At 36.1% G+C, this 23,070-nt stretch overlaps 1 protein-coding gene across 11 annotated transcripts; it reads right to left on the reverse strand.

Annotated features, from left to right (window-relative positions):
* Window positions 1–653: 653 nt before the first annotated feature.
* On the reverse strand, window positions 654–13,612 carry LOC112503000 (transcriptional corepressor LEUNIG-like). Of its 11 annotated transcripts, none has more exons than XM_025107044.1 (19): window positions 13,289–13,612; window positions 12,554–12,651; window positions 12,342–12,451; window positions 10,418–10,858; window positions 9,843–9,928; window positions 9,030–9,081; window positions 8,758–8,833; window positions 8,273–8,322; window positions 7,833–8,132; window positions 7,141–7,353; window positions 6,213–6,458; window positions 5,986–6,127; window positions 5,146–5,255; window positions 4,898–5,047; window positions 4,309–4,464; window positions 3,854–3,889; window positions 2,683–2,799; window positions 2,114–2,320; window positions 654–1,050 (listed from the first exon to the last, which is right to left on the reverse strand). In XM_025107044.1, exons 1-19 carry the CDS (start codon window positions 13,318–13,320, stop codon window positions 907–909), a joined length of 2,766 nt encoding a protein of 921 aa, XP_024962812.1. In that variant the 5' UTR covers window positions 13,321–13,612; the 3' UTR covers window positions 654–906. The 11 variants fall into 11 exon arrangements, with proteins under 11 accessions (XP_024962812.1, XP_024962814.1, XP_024962810.1 ...); XM_025107046.1 differs by having other exon boundaries at window positions 5,986–6,103; window positions 6,213–6,443; window positions 9,030–9,108; XM_025107042.1 differs by having other exon boundaries at window positions 6,213–6,443; window positions 9,030–9,108.
* Window positions 13,613–23,070: the final 9,458 nt, after the last annotated feature.

The raw sequence follows: 23,070 nt of genomic DNA on the forward strand, positions 1-23,070 counted from the left end.
GGCGATAATTGAGAGTTTCTTACCCGGTAAGTGAGGACGATGACTCTTACCATGGTTAGCGCTCACCGGATAAACTGTTATGTACGTATCTTTTTCATGGACTAAAATCTTATCCGATAAGTAAGTGATAGTGTTAAAAAATTTTCGGTAAACACTTACCCGGATAAGTATTTGGTAAACTTAAGGAGTTAAGTCAACATATGCATGTATTATGGTACTTTGTGAAATTTAAATATTATGATGAGGAACTAAAACTATCAGCATTTAAATGTTGTCCTAGAAAGAGCAGAAAAGGATTCCAGCAGAAAACGGTCCCTGTGCATAAAAGAACTGAAAGCAAAACAACTTGCTTGAATGTGATAAACAAGTTAAGGTCAGAAGGCAAGCGTTTCAACTAATTCATTTGTATTGGAAACACCATTCGAGAAACACTATTGATCAAGAACTCCGTAGTTGCATTTTACCCTAGAAACCACAAAAATGGAACCACCAGAGGACTAACCTTGTACTCGGTAAACCACTAACAACCAAGTGTTGTATTCATCCCTCGTATTTAACGGTAAACCATTGACAAAGAACGAGCACAGCATGAATTCCCAACCATATCAGAAGCACACAAAAAAGGACGGAAAACATTGAATTTACACAAAAAATTGAAGGGGAAAAAAGAAAGATTTCATTAAAATATCACTTTTATTCAGTTTACATGTTAAGCAAACTTAATAACACAAAATCTATTAAACCTTTCCTTATCCATTTAAGCATTTCCAAACTGATACCAAAGATGGGCTTTTTTTTCCATTGATGACATGAAACAACAACTACAACAGTTACCCAGATTAGATTAAAAGTTGAACATACAGAAAACAGCCAGTAGTTCACAAACCAAATCTAGTTTTCAACTCATCACTTCCAAAGTTTTACGATCTTATCATGGCTAGCCGACGCTACCAAACCCGTAGCCGTTGACAAAGCCAAACCTGCAATTAGTCCATCGTGTGCCGACAGGGTCATTGTCTTGTTCTCCGACATGTTCCATAGCTCCAGAGACTGAAACAATCACACCCCACATATCTTATCAGGAATTAACACGCCACACCTTTGAAAACATTGGCACCACAGATGTGATACCTCAATCATTAATACCAACAATGAATGTTGCATTTTGATGTCACATCTAAAATGAGGGGCTGTTTGGCAGTTGCTGAATGATTTAGTGCAGAATAGTTAAGAGGTCAGAATGGTTGAGAGGGTCAAAATGGTTAAGTGCTGAATGAAATAATGTTGTTTGGTAACTGTTCTCTGAATGACAATAAATTACCATTTTAACCCTCTCTAACAAAAACCCATTATTCCATTTTAACTTTTCCAAGTTTGCCCTCCCACCCCTATCTTCCATCGCCTTCCCACGTCTGCTTCCACGATCTCCATCGTTCCTTCTCCATCGTTGGTCGTTGCTTGGTCATCGTCGCTGTGGTATTTCCCTCAATCGTATCTCCATCTCCGCATCTCTCTGTCGTCTCCATCTTCTGTCTCACACATATTCAGGTATTTCCCTCAATCGATCTCCTCTCAAAGTTCCCTCTGTGAAGACCGGCGACGAGAGGGTGGGGGAGGGGCTGTGAAGACCGGCGATGTGTTACCTTCACCGTTAGGGCTCAATCGAGATGGAGAAACAGCAGGGGAGAAAACAGAGATGTTAGGGTTTTTGCTATTCGATCCTTTTTCCTCCCCTTTTTCGATCGATAGGGTTTGCAACTCGATGGCGAGGTGACCGGCGACAACCGGCGAAGCTGTGGAGGTGACCGGCGATAGCGATGGCGACCGGCGATGGCAACCGACGATGGCGACGTGCGTGAATAGAGGGGTTGGGAAGAAGGGGTGGGAAGGGTAAACTTGGAAAAATAGATGTCTGAATGGTTTAGTGGTACCCTAGATGCAAAATGGTTAAGAGGGAGATTGTAACCATTAAGAGGCATTTTTTTTTTTTGCCAAACAACCTCAACCTCTGACCGATTAAGAGGTTGGCTCTTAATGTCACCATTAAGAGCCAAACAAACAGCCCCTGAATGTTTTCAAAGTAAGTTGCTTAACACACAAAACAAAAGCTAACCTGGTAACAGCCGATGACCAATAACGAAGCATAACTGGGATGAAAAACGCAAGAATGGAACTTGTTTCCATTACAGCTAAGGTCATGTATACACTCCCCTTCGTTACCGGACATAAGGGACCAAACTCTGACGGAGTCTTCGCTAACAGACGCCAAATACTCACCTTTTGGATCCCAGCAAACGGAATGAATCGGTTTTGTATGCCCCTACCATTGCACCCAAAATCATCAGCAACACTGTAAATAAATATAATAAACCAAACCAACCCACACCAAGGATCTAGAGATCATTTAGCTAAATGACCTCCTCTAACAGGTTGTTAGACAATTCTTTGTGTATGGAAGTAGTTCTCCCATTATGCAGTAGCATTCTCAAACATGTCAAAAGGTTAAGGATTTAAAAGAGAAATCCTGTCAGAAGGTATAAAGATAAGTAAAAAGAAAATAAAGACCCCCGGTTGCGAAACAAAGATACAGTAAAAAGAATATAAAGACCCCCACCTTGCAAAACAAAGATACAGTAAAAAGAATATAAAAATGCCTAACGATAAAAACACATAGAAAAAGACCTGTAATGAATGTCGACAAGCTTGCGTCTCCACATCCAGTATCGATACGATGTTCTCTGCAGCTGCTGCAAGGTACCTTCCATGACGTGGCTGGAATCTCACTTGAGCCGTCCCACCCTGATCCATCAAAGGAATACAAGATTAAATTTAAAAGTAAACTGCGATTTTCGTCCCTGTGGTTCGTTGAAGATTGTTATTTTCATCCTAATGCTTTCAAATTACGGTTTGTCTTCCTAATTTACAATTCATTGTTGTTTTCGTCACTGTGGTTTACAACTCATTGTTGTTTTCGTCTCTCATACTTAACGGTAAACCACAGAAGGCGTTAGCCTCAGGGACGAAAACAGAAATGAATTGCACACCACAGGGACGAAAACCGCAATTTCAAAAGCACATCTTTTGAAAGTCGCAGGGACGAAAGTCGCAGTCTTTAACAAATCACAGGAATGAAGAACATAGTTTACTCTTAGATTTATATGCAAGACTAAAAGCTCGGTCTTTTTGGACCCAGACCTGAGCATGACCAGTCCTTGACCAAATCAGACTCGCTGTTTTGTATAATTTAAAGTTTTAACAATGAATTTGAAACTGAAGACGAATTTACTGAAAAAAAATGATGAGCCCAAAAGTCCTAATGGGAGAAAAAAAAAAGAAATGATGAAGAAATGAAAAAACTTTTTTATGTTGATGAATCAAGAAATCAAAGGGAAGTTTCATGACTCCAGAACAGTCACTCTACTCCTTGAGGTAGAGGAAAAGTATGTGTATACTTACCCTCCCCAAACACTTCACGTTCTCCGGGGATCATTCGGTTTCGTTTGGCTACGTTTTTTAATTTGGTCGTAATTTTGTTTCGTTGTAATTTTTATAGTTCAGTTGTACTTCAAATTTATCTTGTAGTTTACTTTACTTCGTAAGTTTATACATAGTTTACTTTTTTAATTATTAAAACAAGAAACACATATCAATATTTAATTATACATAAAATTATATTCAATATTGGTCTTAACGAGATCTTTGTAACGATCTCAAGTATATTATATCTTTGTTTTAAATATTCAACAAATTATGTGACAGATAAAAAATATGAAAGAGGCATAAAATGAAGATGCAAATAAGAAAAGGGTCAAATGCAGTTTTCTGAACTTTTATCGCAAGAACAGTAACCCACCGGATTTGGTATTTTGGTGCCTTGGTTGGAGATGCCCTAATAATGACAAAATACAAAAATCATGTAAACCATAATCAATGGCATCAATACGGAAATAGATACTTCGACCTCAATACTTTGCCAAAACTGAAATTATGCATTGTTCGCTGACCATCCCAAATGAAAATTGTTGTGGAAACCCCAAACACTAATTTAAACCAAACCAAAAAGGTCCAATGTGTCCCACCCAGAGATGGGATCTGAGGGTGGGATGTATGCATTCTATTCCAGAAGGTAGAACGGTTGTTTCCTGAAGAACCCCTGGATTGTGCAAAAAGTAAACCCCAAAAACTACTTTGTTGCATTTACGGGATGGAGTGTTCATAATTTTTTGTCGGCAAAGGAGACAGATTCGAATTTCCAACACACAATGTGCAAATCACGAACAAATTATATGATGGTTGTAAGTTATATACCTTGAATACACGTGCACAACTACCATTATTTATGCTCCAATATCTTATCTCCCCATCCCCGTCACACGAACAGATGATGTCATCTTTATTCGGGTGGAAATCTAATGACATCACGGATGCAGAATGCCCGATAAATGTGCGTAGTGAAAACCCAGGCTGCAGTTCAACATCAAAATGCTAATCAAGCAATGGACCAAATAAAATCTTAAACAAATCCAAGCATGAAATCAAAAGGTAAGATTTCCAGCAGTACGTTCATTTTTTGATTGGGTAAAATGCAACAAAGTTTAGTTTAACTCATATTTAGGGTACCGAATAATTCTTTTTCTCGGTCTATATAACGAAGTCATAAACTTTTTTAGTTCGTACCCATTTTGACCAGTAACCTATGGATCTTGTAACATGTAATCACGTGAATACCCGTTTACAAAATGTTTATGAAAGGGTTACAACGAATGGGATGATAAAGCTGGCATCCACGTCATCAAAAGGTAAGTTTATTACATTGATTGAGAAAAAAAAAGATTTATTTGTTGCACTAGATAGAAAATAATGCAAACTTTGGAGCAATAGGGGAAAGGTAACTAACATTATCAGCGTCCCAAATACGGACTGTTTTATCAAAAGATGACGTTGCAAGGCGTGGCATGCTTGGGCTGAAGCGCACGTCTGTGATCAATGATGAGTGTTCTTCAAGAGTGCTTTTTGGCTTTAAAGAATCCGTGTACCACAATACGGCCTGCAAAACAACATCATCCCACGAATCATAACTCTTTTTTGTTCTAGAACTCATTGTGCAGCGTATATATTACAAAAAAATCATCTTGGTACTTTTACCTTTTTATCATGACCACCACTCGCAAGAAGTTTACCATCAGATGAGAAGTGGCAACAGACTACCTTGCTTGCACTAGCACGAACAGAATTGACCTCCGTAAATGTGAACTCTAATATTCGATAAAAAAAGATGAGAACTCGAACTGATAAAAAATGGCAACCACACTTTGTGGTGATCGCAGTGCACCAAAACTCATGGACTTTGACATGGTTGAGGAGATAAATCTTTGAGCAAAATGCAACAAAGTTTGGTTTAGTGTAGCAACAAATTTTTGTTTTCTCAATTGTAACGAAGTTTAAAAAATTGCAATTTTGTACAGACCAGTAACCTACTGATCGTGTGTGACATTTGATGACACAGATACCATTTATGAATAGATTAAGACAAAGTAGACGATGAACTTGGCATCCACGTCATCATATGTTACAAGATCAATAGGTTACCAGTCAAAATAGGAATTGGACCAAAGTACATTGTATTTCATGCAATTCCCCTATAGAACATCAAATTAAGAGCAATTTGCGGTATGCAAGTTTTAGACAGTTGGATTAGCAGTTACCTTTTTGAAAATGTCATAGTTAACTTTTTCTTGCAAATTAAATGTAGTTCTTGCAAAAATGTCAAAACAACACCATAGTTTGCAAGAACGATGATTCTTTTGGAATGAAAACCAAAGTCAAGTAGAATGGTTCGAAAAGTTAGGTATCTAGAAAGGGGGATAGAGGAGTAAATACAGCAATACCAAAAAAGTCGTTTATTTAGGGCCTATGACATAATAGCAAAAGGAAGCCAACATTCACCACAACTTTCAAGCAGGAACTGTACATCATGCGACTCACCTTTGCTTACATCCATACAACGACCAACCGTATCCCTTGGATCGGTATCATCATGAGATAAAAAAGACTCGACATTATCATCAAGAGATCCGTCCTCCACAAATCGATCCATATCAGCCTGCACAATGTCGTTATCATCCCACTGCAAAATTGTATTGCCGATAAGAACTAAAAAAGAAAATTCACCTTAGTGATCTCACCACTTTTAAACGTTACTTCACACTCACCAATTGATTCGATGGAGAGGTAAGAGTGGTGGGACCATCGGCACCAAACATCAACAAAGACTTGGAAGAACTGCCATTATGTGGCAAAGCAGGCATTGAGATCACATCTCCAGGTGTATGAGTTGATGGTGTCGAAGGTGCTGAACTTGGTGATGGACCAGCAGTGTTTGCAGTTCCGGTACTGTTTGCAGGTCCTGAAGATGTCACCGGCTGCTTTCTCTTTCTTCCAGTCTGGTTTTTCGAAGCCTTAGAATGCATTAGAAACCATGTCACACAGATAAATGCTTTAAACTTGCAATTTCCATTCTTGTTGATCTTGACTTGCTTATCTATATCTATACTATATTATAGATCATTTAATTGTTCTTAAAAACTTTTATTTTTCCAAGGATACAATTTATAAAACATTAAGGGGGTGTTGGTTAGGGGTATTAGGGGGGTGGAGATTGGGAATGATAATGAAAACAATCTGTTTGGTATACTCTATAATACTCATTCTTGACCAAAGTGGGGAAAGGGGTGGGGCGTGAAAAGTCATTCTCATTTCCATTCCCCACTGTTGCCATACACATTCCCTAAAAAGAACCAAACGCCCCCTTAGTATAAATTGTTAATGCATACAACATCTTTCAATTTCCAAAATACTTCTATTTTGCACTTCTTTAAATGTTAAGAACAGGGCTTTCTGGAAACCTCTATTACTCTTCTCAAATATAAGGTCAATAAACCAAATGAAGAACAGAATAATTGAGATTTTTAAAAACCACTTCTTGCAATCGACTCATTACAAAAAAACAAAAAATAAAAACAATTTCAATTTTCGGTTAACAATTAAATTTTACATCATGCTGCATTGCACAGGTACACTTCTAGTATGAATTAGATGTATTAACATATCATATCAGACAACAAGCCAGAATGAACTGACCTGATCGTTTCCCCTAAAGGAGTTTGACATGCTTCCATCCCCGGTTACGCTGCTTGTTCCCAAAATCTTTTCTTGCTGAAGATTGAGATTTGAATTTTGAATCAATGGAGCAGAAAGAGAATGCTGAAGATGCTGTTGTTGCTGTTGTTGGTTACCGTTCTGCTGTTGTTGCTGTTGCTGCTGCTGCTGCTGCAGCTGTTGAGCCATTTTTAACTACAAAAGCCACACTTGATTCATTTAGAAGACTGTCTCATTCTTTATTCTTACATGCCCATATAACAAAAGTAGCCAATCGGTTAAAAATGGAATGATCCACTTTCTGAACTATCGTATTTGCATGCCTAGAAAGGGCACACAAAAAAAAACTAGTTCACCATAACGGCAAATTTTTTTGACATGTAAGGGTGTCAAGGGCAGCTTGTGGCACCTAAGCATAATTTGGGGCCATAAAGTTAACATACTGGCAAACCCTCCATGGGTTCTAACAGGACTTGAACCTGTGACCTCCTCCCAGGAGCAAATTATTTTGGACAAATTATAGAAATTTAAATGAAATAAAGGCCTATCGACCTTGACATTTTTTGTCCAAAATCACAATTCAATAACTTAATGGCTCAGATACAAATTATACAATCTCAAATAGTTGCACCCTAAGAAGAAAGGTAACTAAAAGTAAAAAGAAATAAAAGCACCTTGAGTAACATATCTGGATCGCCACGAGGTAGAACAGGCATAGATGATCCAAGATTTGGAACCACATCACCCACAGAATTAGAAAGACCATCTTTACCCATGCTTATGCTTCGATTATTAAGAAGCATTCTCAGTCTTCTGCTTTCATCATTAGCCGATTGTGATGTCATGTTGTGCTGTGCTAACAGAAGCTGTTGCTGATGCTGTGGTGTGAGCATTTGTAGCTGATGAAGGGGTTGGGAACCCTGCATATACGACTTCTGCTGCTGTAGTAAACCAGGCCGCAGTTGATCTAAACCCTGTAGAAGCCAATTAAAGATACAGTATGTACAAGTCTTTAATGCATTGATGAGAGTTGTACCATATTGAAACATCATCGTGTTTTCCAATAGGGAGCTATCAAGTTAATTAAAGTGCAACAAATCATTCATGAACTTACCGTTAGAGGCCATCCTTTCAATGTCAAGTTATTACCACCTTGATTTGATCCTGCGAAAAGCAACTTGGTTATTTGGTACACAAACAAGTTGTGATTTTTGTTTGACAATAAAATCAAAATGCATTTGGCAAGGATTTTTTTTTTGGAACAAAAAAAGTCTTCTGTTAGATCTTGAGGTTCGATCTTATTAAAGTCAAATCATCAATGCATGTCTTTATGTAAATCTTGAAAACATCATAATTATGTTTTAGTTTATGATTGGCATTTTAAAAAGTTAGTAAATTGATTTTGGTTGTCAAAATACATCGTTGTTTGCAATACCCCGTTTTCTGTTCAGTTTTCACTTTATCTTAAAAAGTGAAAATAAAAACAGAAAACACAAGTGTCACCAAACAAGGCCTAAGCAAATGGTAAATCGTGGTTGGCTATCAAATCAATGAAATGATGCTTTGAAGACATAATCTAATGGATTAAACCAATATTACCAGGAATTCCAATCAATGACCCTTCAGGGCCTGCAGCTCGGGGATTCAATACTGGATTCATCTCCGTCTTTATCTCCTGTACGACATAGATTAGTGCAAAAATGAGATCATATCACATGTAAGATAGCAGTAATTGATGGAAATATAAGATTTAAGACTGAACCGAAGTGTCATTCGGAATCTGTGTTTTTATATAGAATAAAGAAACACTTGGAGAATGATCATCATAAAATTAGCACATTTTGACCTTTAAATTCGGTAGTTTTACTCACCGGTGCAGACCCTGGAAGTTGTTGGTTCCGTCCTTGAACTTGAGGCGACATGCTGCCAGATGTACCATGCAACACTTGACTGAAAAAGAATTGGTTCTGAATTCTAAGTTTTATTATGAGAGACATGCTGTGAAGCTATTCCATCTTGTTTTTGAAAAAAAAAATCAATTAAGAATTGGAACTTGCATCTGATAATTAACGAAGGGTCTATTTGTAACAGATTCATTTTTTCCTTCACTTATTTATTAAATTCATGGGATGCAGCTGGAACATTTTCAGTCAAAAAGGTCACCATGAAGCACCTACTCTTGAATGATGTCAAACAGGAAATGAAAATCTTAACTGAAGTGATGGTTTCACAAGACCCAAAAGAAGTTTCTTAGGAATTCTATTGAATATATAAAACATAAATTGTGGACGCAATATATAGAAATATAATAGGGTTCCCTTTCGAAGAAACATAACGTAATGTTTATAAGGGATGGATTTACGATAGTTTATAAGTAAGACTAAATATTCTTTAATTACTGTAAGAAGGGCATGTGCAACCATCAGGAATGCCCCAACCAGGGCCCACAAGATTCTTCTACTCATCTATATGAAGAGCATTTTATATGTTTGAAAAACAATCAGATAAACTTAAACTATCTACCAAATTAGATGTTACAATTTTATGGGATGTGAAGCATTTACAAATGCATGAAACCAGAAATGAGCGATCAACCATAATGAATCATAAAGAGTGCGTTTTACTTGCTACAAAATATGTGTTTTTGGATGGTTTTCTCCTTTAACTGAAAGAAACAACATTACCCTGAAGGTTGCCCAGATGCAGCTGATTTCAAAATTGATGCATGTTTCGTGTCCAAAAGCTGGCCAACATTCTCACCATATCTTTGCTGAATAATAGAAAAAAGAAAGAAAAACAAAATCAGATATTTCAGACAACAATCAATATTTCTCTGTTTCAGCAAATGTCAACATGCATTAAATGTTGAATACTCCCACCGTTTTAACGAAAATGCATACACTTAATCTTTTGTTGTAACAGACTACTTGCCAATTAAAAACTGAAATAGATTTTTAAAAAAATTGAACACCACGATCTTTCTAATTGTCGCCTGTTGTTGCATGGTTTTGTGCCATTACCGCATTTATTGTTCAAGATCTTATGAATTTAGCTGAAAGATACTCGCTTGAACACAAATTTCAACAGTCAACAGACTAATCACCAATTCCATAGTATGTTGTCATAAAACGTTATGCCAAAACCACGTTTTTTTGTTGACGATATCAACAATTCATATAGGTAAAATTAAAAGCTACTCTGTTTAACCTCAATAGCAAGCAGTTAATCTAATATATGGAAAGAGCTAATGAAGATATACCTTCATAGCTGCATCATCTAACGAATCCCTTGAAAGTGGTACTTTCAAATTCTCCTCATACATCTTTGTAGCCATGGCGTTTGCAGTCCCGGGATTTTGTCTCATAAGAGGCTCGTTTCCAACAAGCCCATTTGAAGTTCCATTGAGTAGGTGGACCCCTTCTCTCCTCTGTTGCTGCTGCTGCTGCTGCTGCTGCTGATGTTGCACTTGTTGTTGTTGCTGCTGCTGCTGCTGCTGCTGTTGGTGTTGCTGTTGTTGTTGCTGTTGTTGTTGCTGTTGTTGGTGTTGCTGTTGTTGTTGCTGTTGCTGTTGTTGTGCCTGACGTTGCAACATCAGCTGTTGCATCTGCATCTGTTGATGCTGCTGCTGCTGCTGTTGTTGTGGATGAGGCGTTTGTTGGGGTTGCTGTTGTTGCTGCTCCCTCGCTTTGATTAACTGCGTCTGGAATTGTGCAAAGCATGGTTTTAAAAATCGTTTGAGGCTTATGCCTCAAGGTGAGGCGGCCCAAAATCACACCTGACGCGACGCCTCTTAGACCCTGGACGAGGCTTATGCCTTGGTTCAGTGAGGTGTGAGGTAATATCGAGGCATATACTTTGGTAATGTTTTTTTTTGAATTTTTTTAAGCTATGGCATTAGTAGTACTTCTCTTTATGATACTAGTACTTTTTGTAATTTTAAAAACTAAAAATCAAAGCACAATGGCCTCCAATGTGTGTTTTTAAAATTTTAATACCCAAAAAGCTGGTACTTTCTCATCTCAACCAAAAAGTGTGGTTGGACCCTTCCTCTTCCTCCAATCAACCAATTTTTCCAAACCTTCTCAGCCAGTTTCACTCTTTCTTTATGTCAAGAACCACTGAACCAACGCCTCTTAGTAGTTTAGTAGTATATATAACATATACAAATGTGTATGTGTAGTATATATATGTATTTTGGGGTATCCGTATTTCCACCTCATGCTTACGCCTCAGACCGCCTCGAGGCATAAAGCCTAGCCTCGTTGACGGGAAACGCCACAAGGCCTGATTCCGTCTTTTAAAACCTTGATGGAAAGAACATAATATAAGCATAAATAATCCAAATAGCCCGCCCACCCAGAGGTATGGTCTGGGGGGTAAGATGTACACAGACCTTACCTCTGTCCCAAGAGACAGAGAGGGGCTGCTTGGTTGGCTTTCCATTAAGTCGTGTATGGATGTATAGACGGAAGGACCGTGTTTTTTAATTGTAAGGGGCAGGTTTAAAAAAGAAACTTGGCTTTCTACATAAAGCTCCCCCCTAAAAGGTTAGTGAATAAGCCACTACCAAACAGTCATTTATAGTTAACCGAATAAGTTGCGAGTCCCATTAAGCCTATTAAGTTGCTAATAAACAGGCCCAAAGTCTGTTTCTTAGAAAACCCTTGGCTTGCAAAAAAAAGAATAAGAAGCACAACTAAGCCAAACGAACTCGGCACACCACACTCAAAATTAGGAGATAGGGTTTGGGGGGTAAGGTGTACACAGACCTTACTTCTGTGCTAGGAGACAGAAAGTTTGTTTCCAAGAAAACCCAGTGTTGCGAAAAAGAATAAGCAAACCAGACAGAACTGACCTGGTGTATCCCACTCGAAAGTAGGGTCAGGGGGTGGGATGTGCGCAGACATGTCCTCTATCCCAAAGGGTAGAGCGGCTGTTTCTGCGAAGACCTCCAGCGTGTGCAAAAGTGTGAGTAAATAGGAAATAAATTACATAACTATAAAGATATAAGCTTGAATAATATATGTGAATCAATTGAGGCGATTGACGTAACCAATCACAAGATAATGAAGTTCTAAAACCTTACAAGTATATTAATTAGTCCATGACATAAACAATGTGCACAACCAGTATCATAAGGATACAACATCACTAAATGAGAAAAGTGAAGAACTCAAACTGACCTCAATATAGGAAGCTGCGACTTCTGAGTGCTTCTCATTAGTCCTTGCTATAAAAATGTCCCAAAACACCGACCACCACTCAAAAAGAAAGCCACCAGGGGCGTCGATAGCTAGATTTTATAACGAAAATTATAAACAATTTGACAAAAACTACATGAACTAACAACAAAACCATTTCTTATTTTCACATAAGCTTTTAAAGAAATTCATACCAACAGGGTCGGATGAGACTTTTCCTTCGGCTTGAAACGCCTGAGCAGAGGCTTTCAGATCCCTCTTTACCAAGTAATCATGTATATAAACATCTAACCTGTTAATCCAAGACAAAATCAGTCAAAAAAACTAGGCAAAGTTTGAATCTTTACACATGAAAAAGCTTATTCAATCTTAGTACAGGCAACAGAAATCAAATTCTACTAAATACCAACCAAACTAAAGAGAGAAATCGCTCATCCACAACCTCAAAGGCGATTGAAGTTTGGGAGGTTAAGCAAATAGAGGCTTAATCAAGCTTAAGGTGGCAACAAAATCCAAATTAACAAATACCCAGTTGAAAAGAGTTCGTAGAAACTAAATGGAGCCACATTTAGATGTTTGTCCCTAGGTTAGGTGCACCCAGAAAACAATAAACGATGAAATTTAAAAAGAAAAAAAAACATCAGACATGAAAAGACCTACTTAGAAAATTATTTCCTTTTTCCATTTGTAGTTCTTGAAAATGTGGCAACAGTGAATCTATCAAGTAAATCCAACTTACTAATTGACACAAATTGATACAAAGTAAAGCGAAAGGTGGATGGACGCACAAACCCTAGAACAACCTAATACTGGTAAAGATCAAGAAAAGATTCAGTAAAAGAGCAAAATCAACAAAGATGAAACATACCCACAACACAAATCTAACAAAAAAACAATTGAAACTTATCAAGATTAGAAAAGGGGCATACATTTTATCAGCTTCCCAGTTAGCCTGAGACATGTTTCCTCTGATCAAATATTCCTCAACCAAAAAAGCTGAAGAAAAACAAAGTGTTAGATCTTCATATGATAAAAATTTGGGCTTTTACTTCTCTCTGTAAACCCTTTTAACAATCTTATAGAAAATTCTGGAATATTTTCAAGTAGAAGACAAGATCCCTCAAGAAAGAGAGGAAAGGAGAGAGAAGGGCAGCAGGCCTGTTTACTGACTCAAGAGAATATCAAGAATTATGGTACTGTTACGTTTATATAGGACTGCACAAAACAAAGACGGAAAAGAGATGGATAGAGATGGCTACAGCCCAAGAACGAAAAGTGACTTGCAAACAACAACAAAAAGGAATCCATAGAGATTGATTAACTTTTAATATTGAACGGATTGTACTAAATAGTTTTTTTTAATTTATTTTTATTTTTTGATACTATTTTTATTTATTTTTACTAGGGATACTTACGTAATGTAACAAGATATATATCGATTTTAATATTTTGTTTTATTCTGTTTCAGTAGATGTTATAATACTTGCCTATGTGGTTTTAAGAAATAAATAAGGGGAGTGCTAATGGCACCCCTTTTGATGTCAGAATCAGGTCATTCAAGTATTGGGAATGTAAAAAGCATGTATTGATGTTGATGTGTGTGAGGAAGAAATTCATGGATAGGGGTGCATTAAGCAATGCATAGGGGTGCATTTAGCCCACCCCATAAATAAATTTTTTGTTTTTGAATAAAATATAAATTTGAATATATTATAAAATTTATATATCGACGTTATTATCAAATTAACAATTTAAAAGTTCTTGTTTTATGTGTATTTTTTTTTTATTTAATTTTTTTATTATAATTTAATTTAAATTTAATAACAAAATAATTTATTTTTGAATTAATAATATATTTTTTATAAGGATAATAATAAGTATTATGTTAGAACTCAATAATTGTCTTGGGGGCTGTTTGGCAGTTGCAGAATAATTTGGTGCAAAATGATTAAGAGGCTCTCATGGTATACTGCACAATGAAATATAATTGTTTGGTAATTGCTTACAATGAAATTAGGCGTTGAATGTTTAAGAAGACCCAATATACAAATTTATTCAGAGGGTTTTAAAACCCTGAAGAAACAAACTTTTTTTTGTCAAACAAGATTCATCTCTTAGCAATTCAGAGTTTGTCTCTTAATGGAACTATTAAAAGGTAAACAAACAACCTCTTAATTATATTTTAGAATTTTTATATTTAAAAGGGAAAATCACCAAAATGACCAAAATATACCCGATATATTCACGAAATAAACCATTTTTCATCAAAATTGCAAAAATATACACACGAATCACTGCTGAGGGTGATCCATGACCATGGGGGGCGATCCCTTTATTTTTGACCAAAAAATAATATAAAAAATCATTTTTGGTGGGTCACACATGCCTCTCTTTAGGGTACAACATCGTTTTGCGTGGATCTACCCACGGATCGCCCCCCGGGGGCTATCCAGCCTTTAATTATTATTATTTTTTATTTTTTTGAAGTATTTTTAATAAAAAGAAGATGTTATTTAAACTGTTTTTTTTTTACCTTTTTAGGACCAAATTTCATGGTTATAGGTTTAAAAATAAAACCATGATAATTGTGGACACGCAAAAAATATTTTTATCTGATTTGTGGGACGTAAATCAGATATTATATCTGATTTACGAAGTTTGACCGCTATTTTGTCTTTTAGTGTTTTTTATTTGACAATAATTTGACAATTAAGGGGTGTTTTTAATAAAAATGAAACGATATTTAAACTTTTTTTTAACCTTTCTAAGATAAAATTTCATAGTTTTAGTTTATAAAATTAAAAACATGATAATTGTGGTCATGAAAAAATTATTTGTAAATCTTTTCTTTCAGTGATTTGATGATAATCTCTTTTATCTTATACGAATTATTTATGTTTTTGTCTTTCAGTTCCAGCAATCATCACTGAGTTTGTTCAGTGATCGCTGAAGAACTTGTAATGTAAATCCATCAGCGACAGCGATACTTCAAGAAGACAAAAGTCACACCAAAGAACCTTCAGCGAAAGTCGAAGACTGAAACTGAAGATTAGAAACTAGTGAGTACGCGATCTGAAGCGGTATTCAGTAATTACAACATAGTCTACTTATGTGTGAAAGCTGCCCAAGCCTTAGCGAATGCTGAAGAGACCTTCAAGTTATTCCAGTATTCAGCGATCAAAAGAAGCTTGTTGAGCATGACTATTTTTGTCTTGTCCTTATACACACAAAGGACAAACTCATACCCTTTTTAAAGTATAGTACGGTACGGAGCCGATTAGTTGACTCTACTACGCACCAACTTTGTGAAAGGATGTCCGCTCATGAATAGGCTTTTGTACTATTCATTATAGCAAAAGACAAGTTTTTCTCTAAAGGCTTGACACGTGTTCTAACCCTACCACGTTGCATTAAATGTGCATTTTATGCAATGGGTATAAATAGATGTGTTCTATCTCCATGTAGAGATACTCTTCACTAATACTTACTCTTGAACCCTAACTCACGTTCATAAGTAAAAGAACACACATCTAAGAACACAATATGCTCATCTTCAAGAGCAAGTTAGAATCCCATTTTTGTATTCTAAATAGTTCTTCTAAGTCTTTTACAACAAATCTTTTCTTCATTTGCTAAGAATTAGTGTGTAACTTTAGATTGTTTAGATAGGTTTTATTTACCTTATCTTTCGACAAACAATCTTGTAAAATCTGTATTGATCATTTTTTATCAATATATATATATATATATATATATATTTAAAATTTGAAAAGTTTATTGTGTTTGTATTCATCTCCCCCTTCTACAAACTGTTATACACATCTTGTAGACCCTAACGGGACCAACATTTTTATCTGATTTTTGGGGGAAAATCAGATATTATATATGATTTACATAGTTTGACCGTTATTTCGTCTTTTAGTGTCTATGATTTGACGCTGATTTGACGACGATTTGACGCCGATTTGACGATATATTTTGTCTTTCTACGTAACGTTTGTATAAATAAGCGGTCGGGGGACCATAATCACCATCCCCACCGACCTTCTCTCCCTCCTACCTCTAGAAAAACCGACACCCACGGTTGATCACCGATCATGGATCACCGACGACCATCATTCACCGATCGACCGTCATCCACCACCGTTTCACAACACCGACCATTTTCCGCCGCCAACTACCACCGTGAATTGCCGCCATCCACCACCTTCCGCCTCCACCTTTTGCCGCCAATTACCACCATCCATCCCCGCTACCGACCACATTCCGTCGCCACCGACCACCTTCCACCGCCACCGACCACCGTTTGCCGCCACCTTCCACTATGGAAAAACCGCTAAAAATTCTCAAAATTTTGAATATATATTATACGTATATAAATACGTACATATATATATACGTATATAAATACGTACATATATATATATATATACGTATATAAATACATACATATATAAACGTAGGGGCTTAATCAAATGAAAACTGTTTTGTTTATGGTAACCGTGAGATCCAATCTCAACCACACAAGTTAATAATCAATGGTTGAAATTAAAAGAAAAGTTAATTAGTGAACTTCCAAAAATAAATGTATAACATTTAATGATAGAATGTAAATAAGGGTAAAATGGTCAAAAAATTAATTTAATGAGCCGGATTTGAACGCGCTACAAATCTGTTAATATTCTAACTTTACAATTCTTGAAATCGAAACAAAATAGACAGAAGATACTGGTTGGTTGTGCAAGAAGAGGATGATTTGATTAAACCCTAGAGACGATCACTTGAAATACTCTATACATAATCGATGGACGTGAACGAGAGAGGAGGTAAAAACGATTTTCTTCTTGATTTCACTATGAAGCATAGTGTAAACATTGTTTCCGTTATGTGGAATGCAATAGAAAGAAGAAGCGATAGGATTAAGGCAAAATCGACTTTCACCTTCTCCAACAAAGAAAGCGAACCAATAGATTTAGACAATGAGGTTGAAGACCAAGTTGATCGAAGTGGAATCGAAGAAACAGGTATCATTTTATTATTTTCCCTAAATCGATATAAAGTTATTAAGATCAATTTTAGATTTACTTGGTCGTGTTGTTTTGTTTTAAACAATGTGGAAACAAAATATTCTGTTTTTTTGGAAAACAATTTGTAGCATTTTGTTAAACATGTTGTGTTACATTGTGGTAAAAATTATGGTGGTTTTATTTGCTACCAGAAGGTTTGTGGTTTCATGTTGAAAAAAGGATTGTGGTATCATGTGGTAAACTAATAGAACTTATATATTTCCCTAGTAGAGTTGGGTTTTCATTACTGTTTGGTAGTCAAGATTGTATTTGGAACTTGGTTTTTTTAACAATTTTTCATTGTAGATGTTGTGTTACAATGTGGTGAAAAATAATGTATTGGTAGCATGTATTACTGGAACTTATATTCAGTTAACTAGGAGAACATTGCCCAGCTTTTGTTAATATAAGCTAGGCATATGTAACAAAAAGATTGGAAATCTGTACACAATTTACATTATGCATTCATGTTTTTACACTTTTGAGCATAATGAATATGAAGGCAGTTAGAGGGACTCAACAAATTGAGGAGCCGCCAAATCCAGGTCTTGTTTCATGACACAGTTCATGAACCATTCATTATTGAATGTTGGTATGCCTTTATTTACAGCTGACAATGCTTCATCCATACTCTCTTCACTTGCCACAAATATGGTTTTTGATGAATCCTTCACTTTCTCTAGATTGTGAATAACCTGAATTTATAAAAAATGTCAAAAACAACTTAAAGACAGTTTTAACAACTTGGGTTGTGGTGAATTAGTTAAGGCTATGGGAATGTAGTGGAAACTTCATCTTTCCCAACCCCGGGTTCGAATATAGGCACCACCAAAGCGCTTATGGCCAGGGAGGTTCACATGTGATGACTCCAGGCCATTCGTGATCCCGGGGATTAGTCGGTGGGCGTAAGCTAGCTTGGATACCCAAGGTTACCCCAAAAAAAAAAAAGAACTTAAGACAGTTATGTATGTTAGACCCCATCACTCTTATTGTAAAAGTAATGAAAAATGTACAAGTATGGAAGTGCAGAGGACCGAAGGGAGAAAAGCTGGAAGAAATCTTAAGTGTTCAAGACCAACCAGAGATGCGATGACGATCCATAGGTGCGATGAACAATGCATCTCCATCACTCCTCTGGTTATAAACACTTAGAGGATTCAACATTTGTTCAATCAGAGGTATCCAAGCAAGATGACACGTAAAGACTCATGGTTGAACATACCTTCTAGAAGACAGCTGGAGATGACTCATCGACAGCTGGATTTCTATTTCGCTAAGAAAATTGAGATAATTTCCATATCTCTAGATAGATATCTTTTCTTAGAATATCTCATAGATATCTTTTCCCTAGATAGTTATCTCTTAAAATAGATTGCTAGTATAAATAGCTTTTATATATCTTGTAATCAAAATGATTTCTTCTCGTTCAGGCAATAATTGTGAAACCTTTGAAGCTTCATATTATCTTCACATTATTCTTTAAGCTGTTCTTCACTATTATTCATCCGTACGATAGATTTAGGTTTTCATAACATAAATCTTCGTGTTATATTGAGAGATCTGAGATCAACAATTGGCATCAGAGCAGATTAATTTATTTTTCAATCAAAACGATCAATTTGAATATGAGAATTCAAAATCTCTCAATTTTTCTCCATTATTGAAAATTTTCTCTTCTAAATCTCTTTAATGGCCAACTGGAATTCTGCCTACAGTGTTGGTTCCCTCACCAGACCTCCAACTCTTCAACGTGAAGAGTATCCACAATGGAGGATTTGTATGGTGAATTTTTCTGGAGGGGATGAACATAAATCTTCTCAGGTCTGTGATGGAAGGCCCATATGTCCCTCAAACTCTTGTTCCAAGAGTTCCAGGAACGAGTACCACCGTAGAAGTTACTGCTTATTACATGGTGAAGGATGAAAGCAACTGGGATGAAGACGCATCGAGCGAGTAGAGGCAGACAGGAAGGCCAAGAGGCGGATTATCATGGCTATTCCCAATGACATATTCCAATCTCTGGATGCTTGTACAACGGCAAGGGAGATATGGGATGAATTGGCTAGTCAACTGGAGGGAGGCGCTAAGACGAAGAAAAATCATAAGGCGTAGTGCTTGAATGAATACACGAATTTCAAAGCATTGCCCGATAAACCAATACAGAAGACATATGATCGTTTCAACACATTGATAAATCAATGCCGCAGAAACGACATTGCTAGAACCAAAGAGGAAAATAATGTCCTTTTCCTTAGAAGTCTCAATGATGAGTGGACTCAACTGTCGATGTCTCTCCAAGCAAATCAGGACTTAGACAGGTGGTCAGTACATGATGTATATGTGAGAGTCCAATATTGATCATACTTCATATGAATTATTCAAGAACAATGGCAGATCTGTATTTTCTATTAAGAACATAGAAGGAGTAGAAAGAGAGAAAGTCAACTCATCAAATGTGGTCAAACTCTATATTTGAATCAGATATTACAAATGAGAATCCTACAAATTACAAAGCTAAACACCCTTTATATAGGGTCAAACTACAAGACAAAGTCAAAGTCAAACATCTCTAAGAAAAGTCAAACACGATGACTTTTATACAATTAGACAATTTTATCTTTCAAGACGAATACAATTATACACTGATTTTCAGTCCTAACATTCTCCCCCCTTTGTATTCAGATTTGAAAGAATTTGCGCACTTTGAGTCTCGTTTGAACTTTGAAGCTTTAAACACACTATGTCTTCTTTAAAACAATCTTCAACTTGAAACTTCAGACAATCATTTGTTGAGAAATATCTTCTAATATTCTCCCCCTCGAATGCAGAACCTCGATTATCTTCTCTTTTGACAATGTGGATCAAAAACAATAACAATCTTCAATCTTCAGACAACAAACTACAGGATGTGATCTTCAAAGAATCTTTAGACAACAAATCACAAATTTTCTCCCCAATAATGAATTTCTTCAGATAAGATCACAAACATTCTTTTACAACAAGAAATTTCTATCAGTAAACTGTTGTAATGATGATCTTCACATTCAACAACTCTCAGACATTGTAGCATCGGAATAATCTTTGTAATCATCTCTAGTCGCACTCCTTTTGAGTCTTTTGCCATTTTTGATGTTACTCTCCTTTGATCTTTACATCAAATTCCCCTTATAATGTTCGAAATTGGACATTTCATCCATTATTACATACTCCCCCTTATGATGAAATGAGAATCATTCCATCATAAACAAAAATGAATGAAATCTTCCGCGTAAGCCGTCAATTCATGAAATAGTAAGTAGATCTTTTCAAATCCACTTATTTAATCTTTTCAGATTAAGGGAATGAGAAGATAACAACCAATTTCAATGTATGAAATTGTTTTTAATTTTATAGAAAGATTGGCCTGTGAGTATAACAAATATACTCAATACAACGGATGTACTGTATAAATGAGACTTTTTTAGGCTCATCTCATCAGGTCTTCCATTCAATCATCGATAGCTTAAAAATAACATATCTATGAATGTTTTGGCAAAATAATATATAATTTACAAAATCTGTGTAGTGTAGAAAGATAAAGCAATGTATGCTTCTGTTTAGGCTCAAAAAGATAAACTGTGTGGACTACACAAATTTAACAGACTCAATTAGTGATCAAGAAGACTTGAAGGGGGGGCATATATCCTTCTGATTCAATATCAACTTTCTCCGAATGAGAAATTGATAGATGATAAGCTGCGTGCCCAAGTATTATTGAAACACTTATCTGTTGAGAGATAAATGAGTAGCTGGTGGGGTTGTGACAAGAATTGGCCTGGGCTTTGCCTTTTTCAATATTAGTCTCGAAAGAATTGAGAACTAATAGATTGTGTGGTATGCCCGAATTTTATAAGTTTGGAACAAGATTTTCGTTTTCTTTTAATCCTGACACAACTCTCATCAATTCTTTTAGCTCACAACAACTACCCCTCTCATTTTCATTTTAAGCTCAGCACACAAACCCCTTTGATTTAAACTCACTCAGATATGGTTGTCCTCATGGGTAGGTTTGTCGGTTCTGAAATTCCATTGAGGTATTTATGATAAGCACTCAGTCCCTCCTAAAAATTTAACAATATGTTCAATTGATCACAATGGTTGATCAAAAATATTATTGCAAATAAGCACAATGATCAGATAAAAATTGATCAAGAAATTTGGCTTTAAGCACAATCAATAAGAAATGATGCGACAATGATCAGATTATTCGATATGCGAGAGAAATGAATGAAGATCTGTAAGTACAAGTTTACAAATTCTGATTAAAAAATGTATATCAATAAAAAAAATCAAAAAAATCAACATTTGAATACAAACGAGTGTATTATCACCAAAAATAATTTATATATAAGAGACGTGATAATAACGGTTTGAAGAATAGCTGAAACAGGTATTGGAGTTACGTAGGATGGGAAATTAGACAAGTAAAATCTCAGGAAATACCTGTTCAGAAAATGTACTCGTTATAAAATAAATTATTTTTCGAAAAACAATTATTGAACTTTCTAGAGACTCCCCGTAGAAAGTAGATTATAGAAATGATTCGATTCAGCTCAAAAAGTTAAAAAAATAAGAAAAACGTGTTTAACACAGGTCCTAAACTGTGTGTTTAGAAACCACACTCGGTAAAGCATGGGTCTTGAACTGTATTGTTCATAAGCCTTGTTTGGAATAGATTACAACTCCCCCTACATTGGTGTATCACTGAAAAGATATTATGATCAGCACAAAATTGACACACCTGCAAAACCAGATTAAGTAGATTTTGGTACCCAAATGAATTTGGGTCCTATTTTGTTAGTATCGGGTTAGGGTATGTTGTAACTTCCAAAACATCTATTCCTATTAGATATATTATTTTTAGCACTTTGAACAAGATGATCAGAAATAGAATATGACACATACCAGTTATTGTGATCATACATGTTCTTACCTTTTCAACTGTTCTGATAGCTGTTATCTCCATGCCACCCGTTGAATAAGAAAAGGTTCAACGTTGAATATTTAGGACTACTTGAATAACTGTTTGATTTGGAACAGTCATAGAATGTAACAACCCTCACATTCCCATTACATATAATTCATATCATCATACTCATAATAGTATTATTACAAAACATGAGCTATCAAAATGTATCTTTAATACATATGCACACAAACTAATATCATCATTCAGACCTTTCCCTTGCCTTTATCTTTCAGAGTACGCTGACCTGCAAAACAGGTTAGTCCAACATTTGAGCGTTAGACCATAAGGTCTAGTGAGTGTATAATCTCATTCAATAATATACATTCCTAAACAATCAGTTTAGAATCAAACCTGTTCTGAAACATAAATGTATTTATGTTTCTCGCGGTTACACTGCAATCTCATTACTCTCGCGGTTACACTGCCATCTTATCACTCTCGCGGTTACACCGCCATCTCACTCGCAGTTACACTGCCATTATATCACTCTCGCGGTTACACCGCCATCTCACACGCAGTTACACTGCCATTATATCACTCTCGCGGTTACACCGCCATAATATCACTCTTGCGGTTACACCGCCATCTCACATGCAATTACACTGCCATTATATCACTCTCGCGGTTACACCGCCAT

Source organism: Cynara cardunculus, unplaced genomic scaffold, assembly GCF_001531365.2.
Source record: "Cynara cardunculus var. scolymus isolate 2C unplaced genomic scaffold, CcrdV1 Un_Scaffold_2353, whole genome shotgun sequence".
In the NCBI taxonomy this organism is placed as follows: Eukaryota; Viridiplantae; Streptophyta; class Magnoliopsida; order Asterales; family Asteraceae; genus Cynara; species Cynara cardunculus.

Excerpts from the sequence above, each read along its gene's own strand:
- LOC112503000 (XM_025107052.1), bottom strand. The coding sequence starts at position 13,320 with ATGTCTCAGGCTAACTGGGAAGCTGATAAAAT. Across the intron at positions 6,104-6,212 it reads CCTCTCCATCGAATCAATTG|GCTGATATGGATCGATTTGT; the intron begins GTGAGTGTGAAG and ends GACATTGTGCAG. Across the intron at positions 5,256-5,985 it reads TTGTATGGATGTAAGCAAAG|AGTTCACATTTACGGAGGTC; the intron begins GTGAGTCGCATG and ends ATCGAATATTAG.